This window comes from Ursus americanus, chromosome 6, assembly GCF_024610735.1.
Source record: "Ursus americanus isolate L20-20 chromosome 6, mUrsAme1.1.p, whole genome shotgun sequence".
Lineage (NCBI taxonomy): Eukaryota > Metazoa > Chordata > Mammalia > Carnivora > Ursidae > Ursus > Ursus americanus.
Window position 1 is genome coordinate 11,472,464 of NC_142132.1, and position 25,068 is coordinate 11,497,531.

Here is a 25,068-nt window from a genome sequence, read left to right on the forward strand (position 1 = left end):
ATGAAATTGTGGTGCACTAGGTAACTTCGTCCTCACCTTGAGAGCAGAGAGCCCTTAGGATAGTGACAGTGTTTTTTTTCTATTTACACACATTTGTAGTGGTTTATCTCGAAACGTGCTGTAAACCCAATAAATTCTGATTAACACAGGGGGACCAAAAGTTGCAGTATCCCAAGAGCATGAGACCGTGTCAGAATTGGCATATTTCGTTCTCGATTTCACCAATCACAGTGTTAGGAATAGTGAGTTTCTTTATTGTGGCAAGTAGATAAGTTTGTCTTTATTCCTCCTTTTGTGTCCAGTCACTTCTCCTTAGCACCATCATCAGAGGGCAAGTTGAAGGGTCAAACAAGGGGGGTCAAACAATCAGTCTAATCGGGGGCACCTGTAGGATTGCATTAGTGGTAAACAAAGAATTACTGACGAATTTCATTTAACCATATGTTTTCCTACTTTATTAAGTTCATATTAGTATATTTCCTTAGAGCTAAGGCATATTTTAATGTTTTTAGCATTGGAATGTTTCGTAGTAAATCTATACAAATGAGATGGTGTTCTTTCTCTCCACCCACCCCCCCAAACGTTTATTAAAATTAATGGTGTATCGTAACAATAAGTAACATTAGAATCCAGGATCTATGATTAATTCTCTTATCACCTACGCAACTGATGCTCTCTCCTCTTTTTTGCTTTTATTTGGATGTTACACTGTAGGGGTTTTTGTACATTTGAGTGCATTATTTGTTTACAGTGTAACTTGTTTGTTGGTTTCTAGGTAATCAGGCTATATAGATTTTTAAATTTTTTTTTTGAGATAATTGTAGATCACATGTAGCTGTAAGAAATAAGTTTCCCCTGATGGTAACATCTTTTGCACTTCTGGTAGAATATCATGACCAGGAAGTGGACACTGCTACCACCCACCTACCTTAGATTCACAGTTCCTGCACGCACTTGTGTGTGCGTATTTTGTCCTGGGCAGTGTCGTCGCGGGTAGACTCATGGGGCCACTACCACGGTCAGGACACAGGACAGTTCGTTGCCCATATCTTTCAAGTTGCCCTTTTAGAGTCCTGCCCACTGCTCTCCTGCCTCCCCCTCCCCACAGGTCCCTAACCCCTAGCAAACTCTAATCCATTCTTCATGTCTGTACTAATGTTATTTTATTGCAAGAGTGTTGCATAGTCAGGTATGCTTCAATTAAAAAAAAAAAAAGATTCCAGTCTAGCATTAAACCTAAAAAAAAAATAGTTACTTAAATGGAATCCTAGAGCATGTACACTTTGTGGATTGGCTTTTTTCACTCAGCAGAACCTGAGATCCATGCAGGTTGTTGTGTGTCTCAGTAGTCTATTCCTTCTTATTGCTGAGCAATATTTTATGGTGTGGCAGGCTATCCATTGATTCTTAGTAGTTATAAGCCCTAAGCTGTGACTACTTCAGGGATAGAGGGCATTTTTAAAATCATCTTTGTATCCCCCACAACTAGTCTGATTCCTAGTACACAATGGATGTTACTAAATATTTGGTAAATGAATTTATTGCTATATGGTTTTATTCTGCGTAATAAGTAGAAAAAGTATGTTCTACCAAAGTGGGTTTGTTGTCAGTAGACAATGTATTTCTTAGGTTAAAGATGTCAAAGTAACTGTATTAAGTGTTAACTTTTAAAATACTTACACTTGAGATTTGAAGGGGAAAGTTTTTTGCCATTTTATCGTATGGGAGAAATGATTAAATTTTTCAGATTTTCATAATCTTTGTTCTCTTTTAGGTCAGAGGGTTTTGTTAGCATGTTACTTCCTTAAGAACTGTAACAACTTGAAGTTTTTGAGTTCAGAAGCATCATTTTTATCAGACTTGAAAGGCTCTTTAGGAATGTTCTTTCTTTCCAGGAAGCTTTAAAAATGACTAAGGGCAGTGCTGTTCTTTGAATTTAGGGAGCGTTGGTGGTCTTCAGTGGTGTGGAGAGCCAAAACGTTTAGAAACTGAAGCTTCTGCGGGCCAACAGCTGAACTTCTTGAACCTCTCTTCTCCTTTTGACCTGAATTTTCCACTGCCAGGGGAGAAGGGCCCTGCATGCCTTGTGAAGGTACTAAACCTTTTATAGACCTGACCTTGACGTGAATGTGGAATGTGTCTGAGAAGTTAACATGGAGTACTCTTCGCGTTTGTGTTTGCTTCCTACTGCTGCCGGAGTGAATATTCACAGTGTTAGTGTCTTTTAAAACAACAGAAATGTATCATTTTGCAGGCTTTAGGTCAGAAGTCCAACACGGATCTCACTGAGGATAAAATCAAGGTGTCCTTAGGGCTGCATTCCCTTCTCAGTGTTCTGGGGGAGAATCTGTTTTCTTGCCTCTTCCAGCTTCTAGAAGTGCTCACATTCCTTGGTTTGGGGCCCCCTTCTTCTATCTTCAAAGACAGCATGTTTTCATAGTCATCTCTCCCTCATACTGTAGGTAGGAAAAATTCTCTGATTTTAAGGACCTTCATGATTAGATTGGGCCCAGCCAGATAATCCAGGATAATCTCTTCATCACAGGGTCTTGAATTTACGCACATCCCTTTTTGCTTGTAAGGTAACATGTTCACAGATTGCAGGGATGAGGATTTGGACCTCTTTGGGAGACTGTGTTCTGTCTACCACGGCATTCTTAAACTGATGTGAAGAATATGGGGCACCTGGTTGGCTTAGTTGGTAGGAGCCTGCGACTTTTGATCTCGGGGTTGTGAGTTTGAGCCCCATGCTAAGTGTAGGACTCACTTAAAAAAAAAAAAAAAAGAATTGAAGGATATTTCGAACACAGAAGTGGAACAGTTTTTTAATTCATATGTACTTCCTTTGTCACCCAGCTTCCAACAATATCGAACATTTTCAACATTCTTCTCTCATCAAAACCCATTTCTCACTTGTATTTAAAATAAAATAGAAGGCAAAAAAATTTGTTGGTTTTTTTTGTTCTATTTTGCTTACCCTGATTTTGGGCTCCTGATAGGTGAAACAAGCAATGTACGTTTCAGAAATGATCATTGAGAATTTCCATTCTTTTATTTTATGGTTTTAACTTAAATGGCACTTCAGTTCTGTACCACAGGGACCAGAGTGAGGACCGCTTTCCCGTCATGCTTCAGTTCAGCCTCACCAAGAGGAGGCTTTGCCAGTTACTAAAGTCCGTCAAAGACAGACAACTTTGAAAGTTTTATCGTGAAAAACCTCATGATCTTTCTGAGTTTTGTGTTAACCCTCCTGATGGTGCATAGTTGGTGGATTAATCCAAAGTTAGTAATCCTGGGTTTTTTCCCCTTCTCTTGTGTGCTTAATAGATTTTGAGATAATGCAGGTTTCTTTTTTTTTTTTTTTTAAGATTTAATTTTTCATTTATTAGAGCGAGCACGAGTGGAGGGAGGGGCAGAGGGAGAGGGAGAAGCAGACTCTCCGCTGAGCCAGGAGCCTGATGTGGGGCTCGATCCCAGGACCCTGGGATCATGACCTGAGCCGAAGGCAGACACTTAACCCATTGAGCCACCAAGCGCCCCATAACGCATATTTCTAATGTTAGTTGACCATCATCCTTTGGGAAAGCCTTTTCTTCGAAGTAGTGTGGTGTATTGACGACAGACCTTGGTCTGAGAGTCAGGAGTCCTGTGTTTTAGTTATTAATTTGCTAACTGGGAGAATGACTTCAGCCAAGTATTTTACCTCTCTTGGTTTCATTTTATGAAATAAAAGTGTTGCTTTGAAGGTCCATTTCCTGACCTAAAAATCTAAGATATTATTACTTTAACCTTAAAACTAATATTTTATGATTTTGGGGTGTTATTTAATCCCAACAACATGATTTCTTTTTTTTTTTTTTTAAAGATTTTATTTATTTATTTGACAGAGACAGCCAGCGAGAGAGGGAACACAAGCAGTGGGAGTGGGAGAGGAAGAAGCAGGCTCCTAGCAGAGGAGCCTGATGTGGGGCTTGATCCCAGAACGCTGGGATCACGCCCTGAGCCAAAGGCAGATGCTTAACGACTGCGCCACCCAGGCGCCCCCCAACAACATGATTTCTTATCTCCTATCAGGTCTATGAAGACTGGGATTGTTTCAAAGTCAATGATGTTCTTGAGTTATATGGTGTCCTGTCTGTGGATCCTGTGCTAAGTATACTAAATAATGATGAAAGGTGAGTGTGTTTGTTCTTTTTTGGGTAACTTTGTTTTGATATAATTTCAAACTTGCAGAAAAGCTGGAGGATAGTTGTAAAGAACTTTCTCCCTTTACCCAGATTTATTAGTTGTTAACATGCCGCATTTGTTCTGTCATTCATTTGTGCTCTTACATATGCACATTTTTGTATATGAAACGAGAGTAAGTTGCATATGTTATCCCCTGAATGCTTGAGTCCATATTTCCTAAGAACAGAGACTTTCTCCTATACAGAGTACTGCTATCAAAATTAGGAACTTTGCCATAAATACATAGTACACTAACCCACAGTCCATACTTAATTTCACCAGTTATTTCAGTCTTGTTCCTTCTGGTGTTTTTTCCCCTCTTCCTTTTTCCTGATCCAGGATCCATAGGGTCACATGTTCCACTAACCTGGCACAGTCCTCAACTTTTGTCTTCCCTGAACTTGACACCTTTTTTTTTTTTTTTTTTTTTTTTTTAACAAAAATTCGTTTCTCATAGTTCTGGAGGCTGGGAAGTCCAAGAGTAAGGTGCTGACAGATCTGGTGTCTAGTGAGGGCCCATTTCCTGGGTTGCAGATGGCAACCTCGTGTCCTCACATGGCATTTCCTGGGTTGCAGATGGCACCTTCATGTCCTCATATGGCAGAAAGCCTTGACACCTTTGAAGAGTACCCCCAGTCATTTTGTAGACTAGCTCAGTTTGGGTTTTTGTGATGAGATTCAGGCTGTCGTATCAGGAGGCACGTGATGTAGGTGTGCCCCGTTACTGGTGATGTTAATTCTGATCGTTTGGTTGAGGGGGCACCTGCCAGCTTTCTGTTCTATAGAGTTACCGTTTTTCACTTTGTAATAAATAATTTGGAAGGAGATACTTGGAGACTACATTAATATCCAGTTTCTCATTTAACTTTCATCCACTTAGTTATTTTTTAAAAATTTTATTTGTCAGAGTGCATGCCCACAAGCAGGGGGAGCGGCAGGGAGAGGGAGAAGTAGGCTCTCCACTGATCAGGGAGCCCACTGCAGGGCTCGGTCCCAGGACCCTGCGATCATGACCTGAGCCAAAGGCAGATGCTTCACTGACTGAGCCACCCACACGTCCCTCATCTACTTATTTTAATATCCATTGATGATTTTTTTTAAGATTAATTTATTTAGAGTGAGCATGAGCGGGAGGGGCAGGGGGAGAGGGAGAGAGAATCTCAAGCAGCCTCTGCGCTGAGTATGGAGCTCAATTCGAGGCTCGATCCCACGACCCTGAGATCACAACCTGAGCTGAAACCAAGAGTCAGACGCTCAACTGACTGTACCACCCAGGCGCCCCTATCCATTGGTGATTCTTGAATCAGTTATTACTAGATGGAGATTTTCTATCTCAGTCATTCCTTCTACACTTGTTTATTGGCATTCTGTTAGAGATTTTTGTTCTCTCGCATTTAAGTAATTGTTTGTATCAGTGTGTATGTTAGTCTGGTGCTTGAGATCCAGATGATCTCATTTGGCTAGTGGGAGTCATTGTAAGCAGGCTCGGGGGCCTTGCTGACATGACCTTCTCATTTTTGAACATATCTTTTCTGACACATTATGCTGTTTCAACCTCATCTTGTCCTTCCCATGCTCTAGCTGCAGTATCAGCCATTTTTCTAAGGAGCATCAGTTTCTTTTAGTGAGGAATTTTATTTAAAAGTCAAGGTCTGGGGCACCTGGGTGGCTCAGTTGGTTAAGCATCTGCCTTCGGCTCAGGTCATGATCTCAGGATCTTGGGATGAGTTCCGCATCAGGCTCCCTGCTCAGCGGGGAGCCAGCCTCTCCCTCTCCTCCCCACTTGTGCTCTCTCTTGCTATCTCTGTCTGTCTCGCTCTCTCAAATAAATAAAATCTTTAAAAAAAAAAATTAAAAAATGAAAGTCAAGATCTGAGTGCTTGTGTGCTCATTGGTACCAGGATTGGTATTGCTTCTGTGCCCTTTTAGTGGACAGGGCTAGGAAGTGCATATACATGTACACTGTATGTGTACAAATAAATGCACATTTTATACCCATACATGTATATCTTCATGTATTTTCAAGTCTGTCAGAACTGTGCGTTCACAGTGTTTCTAATTCCGGTTCTGCACGCAGATGTCCTCCCTTTTCCCTCCCATGTTTGTAACTCTTCTTCTAACAGAAAGAAGCTCGACTCTGATTATTCTCAATGTATTCCTCAGTGCAGAGAAGGTAATTTCAGAATTGGTAATCCATACCATTGCAAAAAAACAAACCTCATAATTTGAGTCCAAGATTGGTTCCTACTTTTTATTTTAGAATGAGGTGTATAATCAGAGTGCTATGTCTAACGTTACTAGGGTGAGTTTTCTTCCCCTTTGGTTCTTTCGCTTATTATTCATTTTACGTAGTTAGGCTCATTTGTTTCCATTCACTTCAGAGTTTTCCTTCTATCCTTATTGTTTTGATTTTTAAGTACAGAAAATGCTGATACTGTTGCCTAAATCACAGCTATACACAAAGAATGCAGGGGTGTCATCCTCCCTGCCCAGTTCCTACTCACCCTCCGTGGGGAACCAACCTGTTTTTGCTTTTATTTTTCCTGTGTTTTTTGCAAAAATAAGTAGACACGTGTATATTTTATTTCTCCTTTATTATATAAAAGTTAGCATGATGTATATATTCCTTTACACTTTCCACATTTGGTAATATATCCTGAAAATCCAAATCTTCCTCATTCTTTCTTGTTTTGTTTTGAGTTTGCCGAAAGAATGGAGTCATACCCCCTACACAGTAGTTTTCTTGTTGATACTGGACTTTCATCTTGGTTTCCCTGTAAGAAGAGCTTACTTTTCACCATTAAAAATAAGGGGGGGAGGGCAAATTTTAAACAACTTAAATAGCATTCCTTAATAAGAGTATAGCAAATTGCTTGTCTTGGCTGTTTCTGGTGATGATGATTTTCCTGCTTCAGCCACTTCATTGGTTGAAGCTGCTTAGTGCACAGAGAGCTGGATGGCTTGGGGTGCCAACCTGGTTTGGCCATTTACCAGCCATGTGACTTCCGCAGGGGCTTGGTTTCCTCATTGGAGACCAGGGTAGGTGAGGCGTTAACGAGTTGGTGTGTGCACGGCGAAGAATACTGCCCGGCACGTGGTCCAGACCACGTAAAGGTTGTCGCCATCCTTGTGCGTAAGGAGGGTGGCTGTGTGAGTGGTGACTGTAACCTGCAAAGTCTGCCGTTCTGAACACATTGTAGTGATTTGTTTCAGTTAGATCGCGATAGATCTATCGTCTGCTAATTTATTTAGCAAATCTGAAAAACTCACACTTTTTCACTGCTTGACTACTCACTATTCACGGGAGGTGTCATGGAGGAATAAAATTTAGGAAGAACAATTAGCAAGATAAGACATGAATGGATCTTCCACACTGAATAATTAAGATACCTAATGGTATCCCATTAATTGCAGTTATAGCATACTCAGTAAAAGTGTTCTTGTTCTCGAAACATACATACATAGCCTCGTATGACCTAACTGGCCTGAGATCTTGTGTGACCTGACAGTTGAGAATGAGGAGCCCTTTTCCATTAAGGAGATACACAGGTGGAACCGTTCTTGGCTTGAATTCTCATTTTCAGAGATAAGTCTGTGAATTGAAGCGTTCTCTCTCCGTAGGGATGCGTCTTCACTCCTGGATCCGATGGAATGCGCAGACACCGCCGAGGAGCAGAGAGTGCACAGTCCTCCTGCTTCGTTAGTGCCAAGAATTCATGTGGTTTTAGCCCAGAAGTTGCAGCACATCAATCCTTTACTGCCTGCTTGCCTTAACAAGGAGGAGAGCAAAACCTGTAAGTGTAAGTGCTGACGCCTCAGGAGCCAGAGACCGTGAGCCTCAGACTGTGAGCCCCTGTGCGCGTCGGGAGCTGTCTGTGCCCTGTGCTCCTGGTGGGGCTGAGCCGGCCGGTTCCTCGTGCCTCAGGTTAAGTTTCTCTAGTAATTGCCAGGACTCTGGCCCATTTTCCTTTATGTTAATTCTCTTTATTAAAATGAGGCAAAAAAAAGTTTACAGGCTGTCTTACTTTGAAGATTGGCATCCCTTAATGACCAATATTTAGGTCTACACTAGTTGTCTACTGACTTTAGTGCTTTGTTCCACTTGGGTTTTTTCCTCCTCCTTAGCCTGAGACACTTGGGAGGAGCTGGTATGTGTGTTGTGAATGTGGTCTCCCTCCCTTCTTCAGTCGTTTCAGGTTTCATGTCCGAGTTGTCTCCGGTCCGAGCGGAGCTGCTTGGGTTCCTCACGCATGCGCTTCTGGGAGACAGCTTGGCCGCTGAGTACCTGATATTGCATCTCATCTCTACAGTGTAAGTGCTGTGTTCCCCCAGTGGGGGTGTTGTTGAAAGTGGAAAAGAGCGGGAGGTTGTTCAGGTAACTTCTGTGTTCTGGTTTATTGGCTTCGTCATCAGATGGTTTTTATTCATGCAGTGTGACAAGCGTTACACGAAATCACAGAATCCTTTGTCCACCTTATCTGTTTCACATTTAACCTTATGTTTATGTCTCCCTTAAATATAAGAGCCATAGTCAAAGAACCTGGCTGATGAGTAAAAGGAGCTATTTTATTGTTTTTGCATTCTGAATTCCGTTTATACATCCCGAGGTTCTGCAAGGCCCGGTGTGCATACATCTAACGTGTATGCTGAGGTGCTCCCCTCCTTGCACTCCACTGTAGGTCTTGGTTTCCTGATTTCAGAAGTAACCTGTGTTTTCAACAAGTTCCAGGAGTGTAAAGAAACTGGAAATCGGCTATCATCTCACCCACTTAGAGATGATATCTGTGAACACATTGGCTCATGTTTGTTTCATCTTTTCTTGTTTACGTACATGTACATCCCTGCACAAGTCTCCATGGTTCTCTAAACACTGATCTTGTTTGTATCATTTAATATATCTTAAACATTCTTCCTTTGTAATCCTTCATGAACTTTTTAATGACTGCACGGTATTTCATCGTAGACCATTGTCCTAGTTCCATAAATGCTAGGTTTCCTAGTTTTCCTCGAAGTGACTCTGCAGTCAGCGTCTTGGTATTCCACGTCTTTCCTCGGCTAGGACTTCAGACTGAGTACATAATGGTTCAGTGCACAGACTCTGGAGCCAAACCCCGTAGATTCGAACCCAGGTCTCCCACATCCTGCTGTGTGAACTTGGGCATGTTCCCTCAGATTTCTGTCTCAGATTTCTCACCTATACAGCGAAGATGACCTGCCTCAGAGAGTCTGGGGATTAAATGAGACATTAAGCGCTCTGAGCAGTCCCTGGCACATGCTCAGTGCTCACATATAAGTACTGGCTATTATTTTTATTGCTGTTATTCTGATAAATGAACCGGTCAGAGTAATTCACCTTTTCTTTTAATTACAATATTGTGCTAACCTTATTTTGCTTTTCGATGGAAATCAGGAAATCACCTGAATATCTTACGGGTTGGTATCTTTTTTTCTAGGTATTCAAGAAGAGATGTTCTTCCACTGGGAAAATTCACAGTTAACTTGAGTGGTTGCCCGCGGAATAGTACCTTCACAGAACACTTGTACCGGATTATTCAACATCTTGTTCCAGCAGTAAGATCAATATAAATATTTATTAGAAATCTGAATACCCTGGGGTGCCTGGGTGGCTCAGCCAATTAAGCGTCTGCCCCTGGGATAGAGCCCCACGTTGGGCTCCCTGCTCAGCGGGGAGCCTTTTTCTCCCTCTTGCTCTCCCTCTGCCCCTCCCCCCTCTACTCGTGTTCTCTCTCCCTCGCTCTGCTCTCTCTCTCTCAAATTTAAAAAAAATCATAAGAAGAAACCTGAGCACGTTTTAAAAATCCATCTAATTGTCTTTCATTCAACCCAAGTATGTAACTTTGAGATTTTAATCTTACTAAGGGGAAACAGCCTGCCAGGTTCCATAATTTACGTACTCATCCCTAAACATTTCACTTTTATTTTATGCCTTAGCAGAAATTTCTGAATCTAACAGCACAATTGCAAGTAAATCCCTTAAAATTATGCTCTGGGTTGATGCCAGTTTGTGCAACTTGGTATCCTTTGTTTGCATTAAAATCTTAAATCTTTAAACCTAAATTACAGGAGCATAGTTCATGTAGCTGAGGTAATAAAGAGCTTTATCTCCATTGTCCCAGTTTTAATTCCTGTTTGGAAGGTAGAGCTGCCTTGGTTTGCCAGGGTGTGTGGAACGCAGGTTTTCTGTGGTGGTGAGACGTTGGGAACGAGGGAGTTGCTTCTGACTACTCATGTGACCGGCAGCGTTCATCACCTCTCATTTTGTAGATTTAAGAGGTTAAAATAGATCATTCATGTGACTGTGTCATTGGAGGGTAAGTGCTAGCGCTCTTCCAGGCCCTAAAACAGCAGTGGACCAAACAGACCAGGATTTCTTACACTCCTTGACTCACTTGACACTCTGAAAAAATTGAGGACTCAAAGAGGTATAGCTTATCTGGGTTGTTTTTCTTATCAGTCTACCGTAGTAGAAATTAAAACTTAAAATACACTAAAATAGTCATGAAAATAAATCAATTACATATGAACATAAAATATTTTTGTAACAAGAGCTGTTTTCCCAAATCAAAAAACATTAGTGATAAAAGTGACGTGGTTTTGAATTTTTGCCAGTCTCTTTAATATCTGGATTAATAGAAGACCGCTGGATTGTCAGATCCATTTCTGCGTTCAGTCTCTTGTAATAGGATGTTTTGATTGAAGTATATGAAGGAAAGCTGGCCTTTTTGAATAACTGTGGATATTCTTTGGTACTAGACCAAAACTGCCCATCGAAGGATAGTTGCAAGTGTGAAATCTGTAATCTCCTCAGTGAGCTTGTTGTACTCTGCTGTAGTAAATTCATTGGTCTGTCTTGCACATTGAATGGGTCTTTTATCCATACATGACTTTGACCTCGTGGACTCCATAAAAGTATATCAGCAACTCCTTGGGAGTTCCCTGGACCACATTTTGGGAATTACTGAAATAGATTTTAAATTATTGTGGTAGAAGACTGATATAGGTAAATACAGAGTATGTTGTTGAGGTGCCATGGAGAAGAGTAAAGGCCCAGGAGAAGGGGACTAGGGGGCGCTGGGCTAGGGTGGAGTTGCTCGTGTATACAGTGTGGTCAGGGAAGGTCTTGCCTTCCGGGAATTCGGGGAGATGATGCAGGTGTGGGAGCAAGCCACGTGGCTCTGTTGGGGGGAGCGTCCGTCCTGTGAGCGGTGGGAGAGCAGGCCCGGAGGCGCTGAGGCAGGTCGGAGGCACGCCGACAGAGGCCAGTGTGGCTGGTGTGGAACGAGTTGTGGGGAGGAGGGCAGGAGGTGAAGTCCGAGCAGCAGCCTGGCGCTCATGCTTAGGACACGCGTACGTGTTCACGTGCGGAAGTTGCCTGTGGCAGGTACGCAAGGTTATCGCGTGGGGGGGTATTTCCTTTTTGATCTTTTAATTTGCATCGCTTCGTAGTAGGTTTGTGGGTTCGACCCTTTCATTGTTCCCATATCCCGCTCCCTTCCATTCCTCTTGTGTGTCTGTGTCTAGCGCCAAACTCTGGACGCTTGGCTCGTTCACGTCCTGGTTGGTTTTCACAGTAGGTTCAGCGTGAGCGACCCGCGTCTGTCACGGGGAGCGAGCCCCTGCTGCGCGCCCCTTCTGGTTAGACAGACTGCTTCTTTAGGGCTTGTTTGCTTCTGTCCGTAATGGGGTCCCAGCCCTCTGCCCGCTGCTTTGAATCACTGAGCCGTAGTACAATAATCCCGTACATTCTGAAAGTTTCTCTCGTCCTCAGCGCCCTTCTCGCCAGCCCGGTCTCCACCCTTGCCACACACGGGTGATAGGAGGGGAGAGTGGAGTGTGAAGCAGGGTGCACAGGCCCTTGAGTGGTGGCGTGGGGGGCTGGGGGGGGGCGTTGCGGAGGGTCTGCCAGATCCTGTGCTCAGACGACGCAGCCTGCAGCACGTTCTCGGACCCGCAGCGCCCGGCGCCTGCTCAGCGTGCTCTGCTCCTCAGCTCTCCTCGCGACGGTTCGTTCCCTGGTCTGCGGGAGGCTGAGGCAGGAAAGGGATTTTAATTTGAGGAGCACCGAAGGAAATTAAGCATTTCTCTCCCCATCTTGAATAAATATTTTCTGTTTAGCTGGCCTGTGGTGGTTGTAGGTAGAAGAAGTTAAGCTTCTGAATATTTGGTAAATGTATCTGACAACCTATCATTTGTTTCTGGTTCGCTGGTAACATAGAAATTATTGAAGAATACCGAACAAGACAGTTGAGAATAAAGCAGCTCATAGATTTAGTGAAATTTTTATTTAAGATGTAGATTTATCATTTAAGGTGTATATGTAAGATTTTTGCTTAAAGAGCTCAAGAAGCCTTGAAGCTACATCCTTAGAAATTGATACGATCTTTCCTTATACACATATGGAAAGTATTTAACCTCAAGTATGTATTTTCTTTAAACAGGGAAACTCTGTTCCTTGCTCATTAAAAAATTTCTCTTTGCAGTCTTTTCGTCTGCAGATGACTATAGAGAACATGAACCATTTGAAATTCATCCCCCACAAAGACTATACAGCCAATCGCCTGGTCAGCGGGCTCCTCCAGCTGCCGAGCAACACTTCCCTTGTGATTGATGAAACTCTCCTAGAGCAAGGGCAGCTGGACACACCAGGTATGGACGTGGGTGTCTCCCTTCATTTCTAACCTCCTGTGAAAGCCAGATCTGGTAATGACTTTTAAAAGAATCACTGATCCAGAGCCACACATTTCACAAGTACTTGAGATTAAGGCTTGCCATAAGAATCTGTATAATGTGGGAATTATAAACTTACAGACTGTGTACATCAGCTGTGTTTTGTCGTAGGCAGTGACAGAACAAGGACATAGCAAGGAGCTCTTGAAAGGCTGAGAAGGGAGGAGATTTTGCCTTCAATCATATATTGGCTAAAAGGGAAAATGTAGAGAAGATCTAATAAAACATTTTTTACTGCCCAATATGAAGTTTAAAATTTTTTTTCAGAGAATCTCTGAAAAAAAAAAATAGGTTGGAAGGTTTGAACTAACCTCAGTTATGGGAACTTGTTATAAACTGGCAAGGAAGCAGGTCGCTTTATTTGTGCTCAGATGAGTATTGAGAAGACACTTTGCTGGCGGTAAGTTCAAGAGGTAAAGGTAGAAAGAAGGAAAAATAGTGTGGATGGGGTATCCTTAAGGCACAGGTGAGTATAAAAATCAAAATTCAGTATCTCTTTGCATAAAAATCATTTTAGTTCTACCGTATTGTTCTAGAGCTGTGGACACACCATATAGAAAGTGATTGTACTTCCTGGGAACCTGTCTTGTGCGCAGTTGGCATACCAGATGCTAGATTAGATTTTGGGGGGTCTTGGCCCCAAAATACATTTGTTTAGCTTGACCAGTATTGTCTGTGAAGCCTATTACTTAGTGAACATTTAGCTTAGGAAGTTGAGCAGTGCCTCAGATACTTTTTTTTTTTTTTAAGGCAGTAGAAACCTCATGTCTTTTTTTTTTTTTTTTTTTTTTAAGATTTTATTTATTTATTTGCCAGAGAGAGACAGCCAGCGAGAGAGGGAACACAAGCAGGGGGAGTGGGAGAGGGAGAAGCAGGCTCCCAGCGGAGGAGCCTGATGCGGGGCTCGATCCCAGAAGGCTGGGATCACGCCCTGAGCCGAAGGCAGACACTTAACGACTGCACCACCCAGGCGCCCTGAAACCTCATGTCTTAATGTCAGTAAAACCAATTTGTTTAGGTGATTAAAACCAAATAACAAAAAAAATTTTTTTTTATTTTCTAGGTGTTCATAATGTGACTGCGCTGAGCAACCTAATAACTTGGCAGAAGGTGGATTATGACTTCAGTTACCACCAGATGGAATTCCCCTGCAATATTAATGTTTTTATTACTTCGGAGGGGAGATCACTGCTACCGGTACGATGAGACATTTTAAGATGGAGGGAGGTTACATTGGAAAGATACCCTATATTTTTGTTTTGTTTCTTGGTACGGCTTATTATTGAGAAGTTAAACTTCTTTCAAAATTGGGACTGCTGGTTATCAGGAAGAGAATTGATTACTTTGTTCCTGCCCTGAGGATGAAAACCTATCTGTGAAGAACCAGATATGGCAAATCACATGCTACCAACAGCCAGCAGCACCTCCCACATCCAGGCGTAGAAAGTAGAAGCTGTCTATAAATTGCCTGATTCACATCTAGACCTTTGTTCTTACTGCCTCAGTCCCATTGTTTTCTGTCAATCTTATGTGAGAAATATTTCAGAGTTCCTTTTAAAATGTTCCCGATGACATGATAATTATTTTTATGCTCTGTGGTGAAATGCTCTGGTTAATCATCAGAGTCACTGATGAAGAGAGCTTTTAAATTGAGTTTTTTCATGATGAGAAGTACGCCCAGTTGTTTAAAAGGTGTATAGTTTCTCTGTAAACTCGTGTTCACTGTGATTTATGAGACATTACCTGTGAACGAGAATGAAGTGGCCCATGTGTAAGTTTTCTGTGGGAAAGTGTGATTTGCTTTATGTGGTTTCTAGAAAGGCAGATCAGTAAGACATAGAGTACACATTCCAGGATTAAGGAAACCTCAGAAACATTTTAATTCACTGCTTTTTAGAGGTTGGCTACCTTTTTATGCATTTACCGATCCTGTTGAGGAAGTAAGTGTAAGTAACAGAGAAAGGCTCCCTTTTGTGATTATCGCATGGTGCTTGTAAATTAACGTTAGAAAGTGACCTCCCCCAGTAATGAAGAGTATTTCCTGATTCCTTCACGGGCTGATATGGACAAAGCCTCCTCCTGAAATTTTGGATTAACTTAGGAACGTGGAAAATACTGTGTCCTGTTTCTCTCTCCAGGCAGACTGCCAGATCCACTTACAGCCCCAGCTCATCCCCCCAAACATGGAGGAGTACACGGACAGCCTTCTGTCCGCCGTGCTGCCCTCCGTGCTGAACAAGTTCCGCATCTACCTGACCCTTCTGAGGTTCCTGGATTACAGCATATCCGATGAGATAACCAAGGTGCGTTTGGGGTAAAAGAAACGATTTCCCTGTGTTGATTTAGATGGTCTAATCACCTGTGGTTTCCTGTGACTGCTGGGAGGTAAGTTTGCTGTTTGGTCTCTGTGTCTTCTGTCTGTTGTGCTCCATCAGCGCATTTATAATTCTTCTTTTATGCTGTTGTCTTTAAACGAGAGGGAAAAAGTTACAAGGAAAGAGACCTTTGTACTGCTTTTTATATTTACCCGTGTCGTTTTTACTGGTCATCTCTGCATGGATTCACGTCACCGCGTGGCGTCCTTTCATTTTGGCCTGAGGAACCCTCCGTGGTTCTTGTAGGGCAGGTCTGCTGTGACTAGTTCTGTTAAGTTGTTGCTTATCTGGGAAGGTCTTAATTTCTCTATTTTTGAAGACCAGTTTTATTGGATGTGAAGTTCTTGGTTTGTAGACTTTTCTTTCAGCACTTTTTACGTATGTCCTCCAGTTGCCTTCTGGCCCCTATAGTTTCTGAGAAGTTCGCTGATTTCTGGAGAGGCTTCTTGGGGCACAGGGAGCCCTTTGCTCTTGTGTTTTCTAGACTCTCCTTGGCTTTTGACGGTTCAGCTGTGATGTGTCTGTGGGTGTGGATCTCTGAGTGTATCCTACTGGAGTTTATTGAGCTGCTTGAGTGTGCAAAGTAATGCACATCTTGGGGAAGTTTTCAAGAAGTTTGGTGAGGTTTTGACCATTATTTCTTTAAATTTCTTTCTGCGCCTTTCTCCCTCCTCTCCTCAGTCTCCAGCACCAGTCTCCAGCGCTCCTGTATGTGAGTGGTGGTGCACTCGATGGTGTCTCAAAGTCACTGAGGTGCTGTTCGTTTTCCTCCTCCCTTTACGTTCTCCTGCACAGACTGGACCTTTGCAGTTGACCTCTCTGCACGTTTACTGGGACTTTGCTCTGCCTGCTGCACAAAGCTGAGCCTCATTTCTACTGAATTTTAAGTCTCAGTTATGTTGTTCAACTTCAGAATTTCTATTTGCTTTTTATGTTTTTAATGACTTTATTCAGAGAGAGCGAGTGAGCAAGTGGGGGAGGGGCAGAGGGGGGAGAGAGAATCCCAAGCAGACCCCGAGCTGAGCGTGGAGCCCGATGCAGTGCCCCATCCCACAACCCCAAGATCACGACCTGAGCCAAAACCAAGACTCGGACGCTTCACCTGCTGAGCCACCCAGGCCCCTCTCTACTTGCTTTTTAAATATTTCTTTTTCTCTTGATACTTTTTATTCAGTGTGACATCATTCTCATATTTTGTTTTAGCTCTTTATATGTGGTTTCCTTTAGTTCTTTGAATATATTTAAAGAGCTGATTTAAAGTCTTTCTCTAGGGGCGCCTGTGTGTCTCAAGCAGTTCAGCGTCTGCCTTCGGCTCAGGTCATGATCCCAGGGTCCTGGGACTGAGCCCCACATCAGGCTCCCCGTTCGACACGCAGCCTTCTCCTCCCTCTCCACCCCTTGCGCTCTCTTGTGCACGCTCGTGCTCTCTCTCTCTCAAATAAAATCTTAAAAATAAAGTCTCTGTCTAGCAAGTCCAATATGTGGGCTCCCTCAGGGAGGGAGTTGACTTCTTTGTTTCCAGTGAAGGGGTCCAGACATTCTTGTTTCTTTCTATGTCTCATTTTTTTGAAAACCAGATATTGAAATGCTAGGCTAGTTCTGCACTGGGGGCTCCGCCCCTCTCTGGGGTTTGTTGTTGCTGCTTATTGCTTAGACTTTTCTGAATGAACTCTATAAAGCATATTCTTTGTATGTAGGTCCTGGAGTTTGTGAGCTCAGAGGTCAGTGATCAGATAGAAATTTAATTTCCTCAGATGCCTAGAAACAGGTCTCCCAGTCAAAGCCAAGGGCTCTGTGTCTACATGGCAGGCCTTCAGCACTGCCACACAGTTCACCACCGTGACCCACCCTTCTCTTTCTGCTTGCACAGAGAAGGTCACCCCGGATAGCTTAGGGCCTGCTCCGATCTTTGAGTATGTGCACGGCCCTTTGTGTGGCCTTCTGCATTCCTGGGGAGGTAGAGATAGATCGTCCTTTGGGGGCTTTTGGGAGGGAAAAATTCTCATGTCCTAGTTTTTTCTTGTAAGGGTTTTGGTTAGCTGCCTGTTTGCCCCAACTAGTATCCAGTGTGTGAAGCAGCCAAGATGATCAGTAATGGCTTCTGATTGTTTTTGATAAATTCCCTGGGAGAAGAGGCTGTTGACATTGGGTAAGCGGAGTCAGGCTGAATAAAGACGGCCTTGAATGTGGATTCTCGCGGGGAACCACCCTGTCTCGTGGTCGCCAGGCTGTTCCTTTTCAGTGCTGCAGGAGTGGGGGGTCGGGTGGATAGGGAAGCTAAAATGCCTCAAAGCCCAGTGTTCTTTCTTGAACAAATGCTCCCTGTATTTTGGTTAATTTTCAGACTTTTGAAGAAGCAGATTTTGATAGTTTTTGCTAGTGCTCTGGTCCTCTTCAGCGGTGGGGGCAGTTTTCTGAGGCCCTCCCTCCCTCTGCCGCTTTGGCTGACATCACTCTCCCCCGTGGGCCGTGCACGTTGCTGACCTAGGTGTTTGCCTGGCCGCCCGCCAGGCCTGTGAGCAGCGCTATCCCTGCGGGTGCGGCGTGCCTCTCAGTGACTCCTCGTCTCCTAAGAAGCCCGCGCAGCAGGCGGACTTCCTCATTTCGCATCAGCCCATGGGCCGAGTTACTTCGCTTTTCCCTACGTAGTGCGCGGCGTTTGTTCATAAGCGCTGGTGTGAAAGCCCCTTCCTCTCTCGGTGCAGGCAGTTGAAGACGACTTCGTGGAAATGCGCAAGAACGATCCTCAGAGCATCACTGCCGACGATCTCCACCAGTTGCTCATTGTAGCTCGGTGAGTAGTTAGTGTCCATAATTGCTGTTCTAGTAAGCTCTGTGTGAACCTCCCAGTCTTTAGGAGTAACTGAGGCAGATTTCTACCAGTGGAAATGTTTTGCCTTTAAAAACCCTGTGAAAGGGTTTAGTGAAGGGGGTTTGTGTTTGGCCAGTGACCAGTGGAACAGGCTTGCTTTTTGTCTCTAGACTTCAGAGATCCCTTTGTGGAAGTCTAACTTGGCTCTCGACTTGTATGTAGCCACCGGATGGTCTTGACCCCTAACCCAGTATTCCTAGGTTCTTTAAAAAAAGAAGAAGAAAGAGAACTACATCCTGTCCTGGGTCTAGACTTAAATCCATTTCTGTGTTTCACGCCAGGTTTCTATCTCTCAGTGCCGGTCAGACAACACTGTCAAGAGAGCGATGGCTCAGAGCAAAGCAGCTAGAGTCTTTAAGAAGAACCAGGCTTCAACAGCAGAAATGTGTGAATGGAAATGAACTTTAAAGATCTGACACCTGGGAGAGTAGTGGGCAGATTGTAGCCACATTATTGTAAAATTCAAATACCATTTATACCACATTGTTTTGTAGATAATTTGTATCAAAAACCAATGACTTTTCCTGAAATCAAGCCTGATAACATCTGAAGTTTATATAATATTCAGTAAGGGCTTTTACCTTACTGATTTTATGGAGCTTTTGATTGTTTTATAATTATATAAATTAGTAACGATGTACAAAAATGTATTTGATATTAAAAGTTTAATATTGATAATGTTGCTGATACCATTTCCTTAGTCTCAGCTAAGTCATAGGCCAGACTCTGTTGAAATGTTAATGTCAACTTCATTTGAAGAAAATTGTTGGAATTCCAAAGTCAGAGGAGTTGTTCACTTCAGATTTTTACAATGTCTTTCCAATTAACGGTAGGTCTGAATGTGTTTAGTGGTCCAAGTTTGGGGACTGGGGTGTACCTGCCATTAATTCACATGACTGTGTGAAATTCTGTAGTATCATTTCCCAAACATTTGACCACAGAAGTTTTTTTCCACTTAACAGTTGTTAATAACCTGCAAAATTAGTCTTTTACATGGCAGTGGTTCCCAGACTTTTGGATTTCATGGACCAGTAACATTTCCAAAAATTTGGGGGACAGGGTTGCCAATGTATTTTGCCAAGTAATCTGAAAGAAACCACTGTATTATCACAATTTTTTTTTTCATAAAAGGGCAATCTCAGAATGAGAGTCCTTTAAATGGAATAAATAGCTTTTTTGGAAAAAACACTACATTGTCCTTATTTTTCTCATTTCATCCCCGTGCATTTGGGAACCACTGTTTATGGGACTTAAGGGAATGCTGCCTTAGGATAGGTGGTTTTACCCAAATAGGAAGAAAGCAGTTAACTTTTTAAAATATGCCTTCTGTAGAAAATAAAGTTTTAAATTGTTTTCCTAATAATTGTCATTTAGTTGCTTTGATGATTGTATTGGATTTTAAACTTTTGTGTAAGTTTTTCCATTAGTTCCAGATGTGTTAGTCAACGAACATATCTGCTAATCCAGGAATACCCAATAAAGCTATAGGTAAGTTTTTCCCAGACCAATTACAGATTTAACGTCAAAGTGTTTGTTTTTTTCAGATTTTATTTATTTGACAGAGACAGAGGGAGAGGGAGAAGCAGGTTCCCCACTGAGCAGAGAGCCTGATGCGGGGCTCAGTCCCAAGACCCCGGGATCATAACCTGAGCCAAAGGCAGATGCTTAACCGACTGAGCCACCCAGGTGCCCCTAACATAAAAGTTTTTAAAGTAACAAAAATATCATTACCCATACCAAGAAAGCAATTTAATACAGTACAGTAGTATAATTGTGGCATCAAGAATGTTTAGAATGTTTAGACCATTACTTTTTATAAGGTAGCAGTGGTTACATATGAAGATTAGTGGGGGTTTTTTTTTAGCCAGTAACTTACCTAGTGGGAAACATGAGATCAGTTAAATGTTTCAAGGAAACAGGGTCAGCCTTGGAAACCAAGGAATACATTGTGCTTAATGAACTGAAGTGAAAATTACTATTAGTTTAACTTTTCCTAAATTCGTCTATTTTTATAAACTAATGTAAATAATGTTTATATTTAGAATTCTAACTGGTTTTCATTTTTATAACTGGTAGACAAGACTTCCTTAACCTTTTAGAAATAAAATGAAGACTCAACTGGATTTGTGAGAATAAAATTCAAGAGAGTAGAGTAGTTACTGTGTGATCGTGCCAATGTGAATTGTAATTTACCAAAGAGAAGTACATAATTTGCTTGATCTTGAAGAAAAATTCCCTTGAAAACCCTCGTTCAAATAAACAAAACTTCCCAAAGTATTAGAACTTTGGATTGTTTTTCATGGATTGTAAGACTCCTCCCGTGACGTGTGGGAGAAGATGCCACGGCCTCCTGGTGGAGCGCCTCTACTGTGGGAGGTGGTGCGGCCTGGTGTCCTCCTACTGGCGTCCCACTCAGGTAAGAGACTGGAACTCGGGGCTTCAGAACCCCGTTTCTTTTCTCCTTTGCCCACACACTGGCCAGTGAACTTTGCTGTTTGATGGTTGTGATGCACTTCATTTTTAAAGTCATGTAAACACCGAGAGGAAAATACTGGAATGGGTCAGCTATAGCAAATTTACCTTATGAATTTTCTGATTTAGAAATCAACCATTATCTTTAAAATGTTTAAGGAATTCTCATACACATTGTCACTTTAAATTACAACGGTATTTTATTTTAAATAGTCACAAGATTTGACACTTCAAAAAAAAAAAAAAAGATACCACTAATAAATAACAAACGTGGAAATACTTATCAGAGTTACAGCAGACATAATGTTTAGCTGAGAATCACTTCAACAGAGTAAGGCTCTAAAGATACCAGACAAACCAATACTTGTTTGGAATAAGGTGTGCAACGTTCTTGTATGGGCTCTTCTGAGGCCATGGTTCCACGGGGTCAGGAGTACAGTCATAAATCCGTTCTAGTACAACTGTGCTTCAGACTACTGTGTTTTCAATAATTTAGTTATAGTCTATAGAAGATGTTAAGGAATGTTCCCCTGCAAAAAATTACAATTTGAATACTCATTTCACGAATTACCGGAATCTGGTAATTGTAGTGTTCCATTCCTGAAAACAGCAAAATAATTTAATAGGTGCTGGTATTCACATCTGGTGTCTCAGGTTTTAGGACTGACAAGTCTTAATTCTAGACTTTGGGGTGTACAAGGGGCAGAATATTTTAAATTTAAGTAGACTATGGGGGGAAATTAGGATCAAATGGGCATACCTTTCTTGACTGTAGTACCAGTAACCCTCAATTAACTCTTAATAGGGAATGGTTAAGCCATCAAAACTAAACTAGAATTTTTTAATGTTCAAATGCTGCTTTGTACTAGTAACACTCTAAAGTCACTAAAAACTAAATGTATTTACATAGAAATGAACGGACAGACAAGACAAATTATGAAAAATGCTATTCCCCTAAATGTGTCCATGTTCATCCTTGATGTGTTTAGTTCCTACACTTCGGTTATCCACCCCACTCCAAAAAAGGTTCAGGTTATGTCTCAAAGTAATTATCCCCAAATTACCTCCAGAGACCAGCTGCTCTGTAGTGCATAAGCTACGCACGTTTACACTTTCGAGGATAATGCACTTCTGTTGTCCTGGCTCTCAGATCTGGAAATCTGCTCCAGTTCAGCTCCTTTTAAAATAACAACCTTTCCCGATAAACATAATTAGAATCTGTGATCCCTAGCTTCAAAGACAGTACAGGTTAAAATAGCCTAACATGTGAAACCTCTTTTTGGATTAAGTAAAAGCCATAGGATTCTTTGTGGCTAAAAACTAAATCTGAATTATTCGTGTCTGGCACTGTGTAAACATATTTTTAAGTTCATTTTGCTGGACTTCATTAACCCCTTCAGGTTCTGCAGGGCTCTTCTGAACCTTTGCCACTGCGAAGTGGATCCCCTGGGTGAAGCCAGCTTGGGTAATACTAGCAACTTGAACCATGGAACTTCGAATCTTGGCGAAGGGAGAGACCGCTCTGCTGCTGCTGCCCTCGGAGGGAGAAGGAGTTACATGAAGCCCCGTCTCAAGTTCAGGCGTGCTGGAGCCAGAGGTCTTTTGAGATACAGCTGGATGCACAGGTTCCACTGACAAATACTGGGGACCTGCTGCAGAAGAAGACACGTCTAACTGAGACGGCCGAGAAGGTATCTGTTCTGGTGATTCCAGTTGTGTTTCTTCATTAGAAACTTGATTGGTCATTTGATTTCCTTCCTCCCCAGCCTGCTGAGAGACACACACAGTTTCTGACAGCTGAGTCATTTTGTTTTGTGCATCTTGTACAAATCTGTGGCAGTAAATATCCACAGGCTTGGCAAAGCCAGTCAATATGTAGATGTTGTCAGCAGAAGGACTTTTCTTCAAAGGAGACTCGTGGCCTTTTCCAGACCCACTTCCATGAGCAGCAGTCTCTGAAGGAGCATGAATGCTAATATCAGTGCTGCTGATGGACTGGGACCGACTGCCTAACCGAGGTGCGGAAGCAATAATACCACAACTAGGAAGAACATGGTCTCTGGGCCCTACGTTCTCCAAAGAACTAGCTAGCTGTTTGTCTTCATCAGACTTGGAATTTGTAAGGAATTCATCAGAGTGGTAGGAGTCATTCTCTGAAGACATTTCCCCATCCGACTCTGCCTGGACTTTGGTATCCATCACACCTGTGGTTTCCATGGTTTCAAGACTACTATCTGACTTCCAGAGATTCACCTTTAAGTTTGGTTTTAGAAAGTTAACTTTCATTTCAGGTTTGGCAAAGTTTCCTAGCTTTCGTAGATTGCCAATATTTACATTAGATTTGGTCTGTTTCACTTTTTGATTTAGAGATGAAAATTTGCTCATTAAAAAATTCTTTCCCTGTGCCAAAGAGCCTTGGTTTTGAGATCTGATGCCAATGATGTCTTCATGAGGTTTACTGCTCTTCCTGCAAATTAGAAGAGAAAAAAGTTAACTCCCGAAATCCAATATACCAGTTCCAGTTACTGTAAGTGAAAGCTGTTACTTTAATTGGGCCCAATTTCTGAAACACTGCACTGCTGATTGGCATCAACTCCAAGGGATTACCTAAATTTACCAGAACGCTACTATGCGATAGAAGTGTAAGCTAGGTGTAGTTTTAAATTTTTCTAGCCATATTAAAAACATGAAATGTTGATATTTAATCCAATAAATACAAAATATTTCAACATATAATCACTATTTATTAAAAGACGATTAATGAGATTTTTTTTTTGGTACTAAGTCTTTGAGGCAACCCGTGGGTAGTAGTTTACAGCTGGGCAGCAGAAGCCTTTATAAACGACATTGACAAACTGTCCCCGGGCACTGAGTGGGAACGGTGCCCTAGCTGTGTGACTTTAACCCCCAGTCCAGGAAGCAGTTTCTTGCGTGTCCTGTCCTTAAACAGCCCGCGCACTGAACAGCCAGCCTGTGCAAACGCTGGATCTGTAAAATCTGAGCCTGTGCCGTGAAGCTCCTCACGTAGTTGGATTCTTCATGTTTGAGTTCTTCTGGACCAAACTTTGGCTTTAGATTTGGTCATTATTGCAGGTTTCCTTCTGCTGGGTTCCCTTTGGCAATCAGAGGAGGGGGAAGCGTAGAGTAAGGGAAGGGAGAGAAGCCTCCCCATGGTTGCCTCAACCTGCATTTTTGTATATTCTGAGAATTAAAAACAAAAATTCACACCCCAAATTCAGACAACAGCAGTTCCCCCCCCCCTTTACCTGTGGGGAATATATCCCAAGATCCCCAGCGGATATCCGAAGCCACAGATAGGATTAAACCCTGTACATACTACGTTCTTCCCTCTGCATATATAACCTGTGATAAAGTTTATAACCAGGCAGAGTAAGAGACTAACAGGAATTTATAATACTGTAAAAAAATTTACGTAAACATCATCTCTCTAAGCATCTTCCTGTATTCACCCTTCTGGTGAGGACATGAGATGATGACATGCCTACATTGTGAGATGAGGTGAATGACACGGGCACTGTGAGCGTCGGGAAGACGAACACCTGCTCCCAGACCAGGGCTAACCACAGGTAATTGAAGCGTGGATGGGGGAAGAGGGGGGACTACTACAGTCACTTTTGTGGCAAGTGGCTACCATTTGTGGCAGGTCTGCATCGACAACCTGAACAACCAGCCAACACGGACTATAAATGGGAATCTATAGCATCTTAACTAAAGCTGGCTGCACCCATTCCAACTTGGCTGAATTCAGGTGGGAGGGGGGAGAATTTGTTTCCTGTGGATTACCCACAATTATTTTAAAAGATATGGGATATTTAACATAGGGTTTTTTCATTTGGCATCCCTCATGACAGCTGTAAATACCAGAAGAAGTGACTGCTATTTGCCACATGTTTCACTACGGATGTTTGACTTGCTGGTCATGAGCATATTTCATAAAAATTAAAGAGCTACGGAAACAATTCTCTCTACTAACACAAGACCGAGCAGTTTTTCTCTAGACGACCAAGGCTCTTCTCCAGTCGAATATGGATCATGAAACGTAATCAGATGGGAAATCCAAATTTTAGTGTGAAATAATCTCTTTACAGGCATTCTTTTCCCAAATTCAAAACCCACTGGCATTTACAGACAAAATGACAGCCAGTATGTTTTAAAGTTGTTTAAATTATGGCCACAAGTAATGTATTTCTTATACAGACTCTCAAAAGAGCAAATTTAAAAAGTATTACTTTTTGATCCACAGAAATTTGACACTTCCCAATCTAAATACCAATATATTACCATAATTTGATTTTTGCCCCATCTTGCAAATACTTTTAAAGAAACAAGACTTTGGAAAATAATGTCCTTCAT

The 25,068-nt window shown here is 42.2% G+C and overlaps 2 protein-coding genes across 8 annotated transcripts in view; one reads left to right on the forward strand and one right to left on the reverse strand.

Moving 5' to 3' along the window:
* MCMBP (minichromosome maintenance complex binding protein) overlaps positions 1-21,021 on the forward strand; it is a 48,519-nt gene extending 27,498 nt beyond the window's left edge. The window contains exons 7-16 of one of the 2 annotated variants that reach the window (XM_045803279.2): positions 1,941-2,092; positions 4,075-4,175; positions 7,849-8,027; positions 8,415-8,538; positions 9,681-9,798; positions 12,729-12,894; positions 14,039-14,172; positions 15,114-15,278; positions 18,056-18,144; positions 18,504-21,021. In XM_045803279.2, coding sequence (XP_045659235.1) covers positions 1,941-2,092; positions 4,075-4,175; positions 7,849-8,027; positions 8,415-8,538; positions 9,681-9,798; positions 12,729-12,894; positions 14,039-14,172; positions 15,114-15,278; positions 18,056-18,144; positions 18,504-18,630 — 1,355 coding nt within the window. In that variant the 3' untranslated portion in view covers positions 18,631-21,021. The remainder of the gene's footprint in view (positions 1-1,940; positions 2,093-4,074; positions 4,176-7,848; positions 8,028-8,414; positions 8,539-9,680; positions 9,799-12,728; positions 12,895-14,038; positions 14,173-15,113; positions 15,279-18,055; positions 18,145-18,503) is intronic. The other variant, XM_045803280.2, reaches the window with a different exon arrangement.
* The window catches only part of INPP5F (inositol polyphosphate-5-phosphatase F), an 83,841-nt gene continuing 79,648 nt past the window's right edge, over positions 20,876-25,068 (reverse strand). For 5 of the 6 annotated variants that reach the window (XM_045803270.2, XM_087862660.1, XM_045803274.2 and 2 more), the window contains one exon: positions 20,876-23,161. In XM_045803270.2, the coding sequence (XP_045659226.2) occupies positions 22,015-23,161 (1,147 nt within the window). In that variant the 3' untranslated portion in view covers positions 20,876-22,014. The remainder of the gene's footprint in view (positions 23,162-25,068) is intronic. The other variant, XM_087862661.1, reaches the window with a different exon arrangement.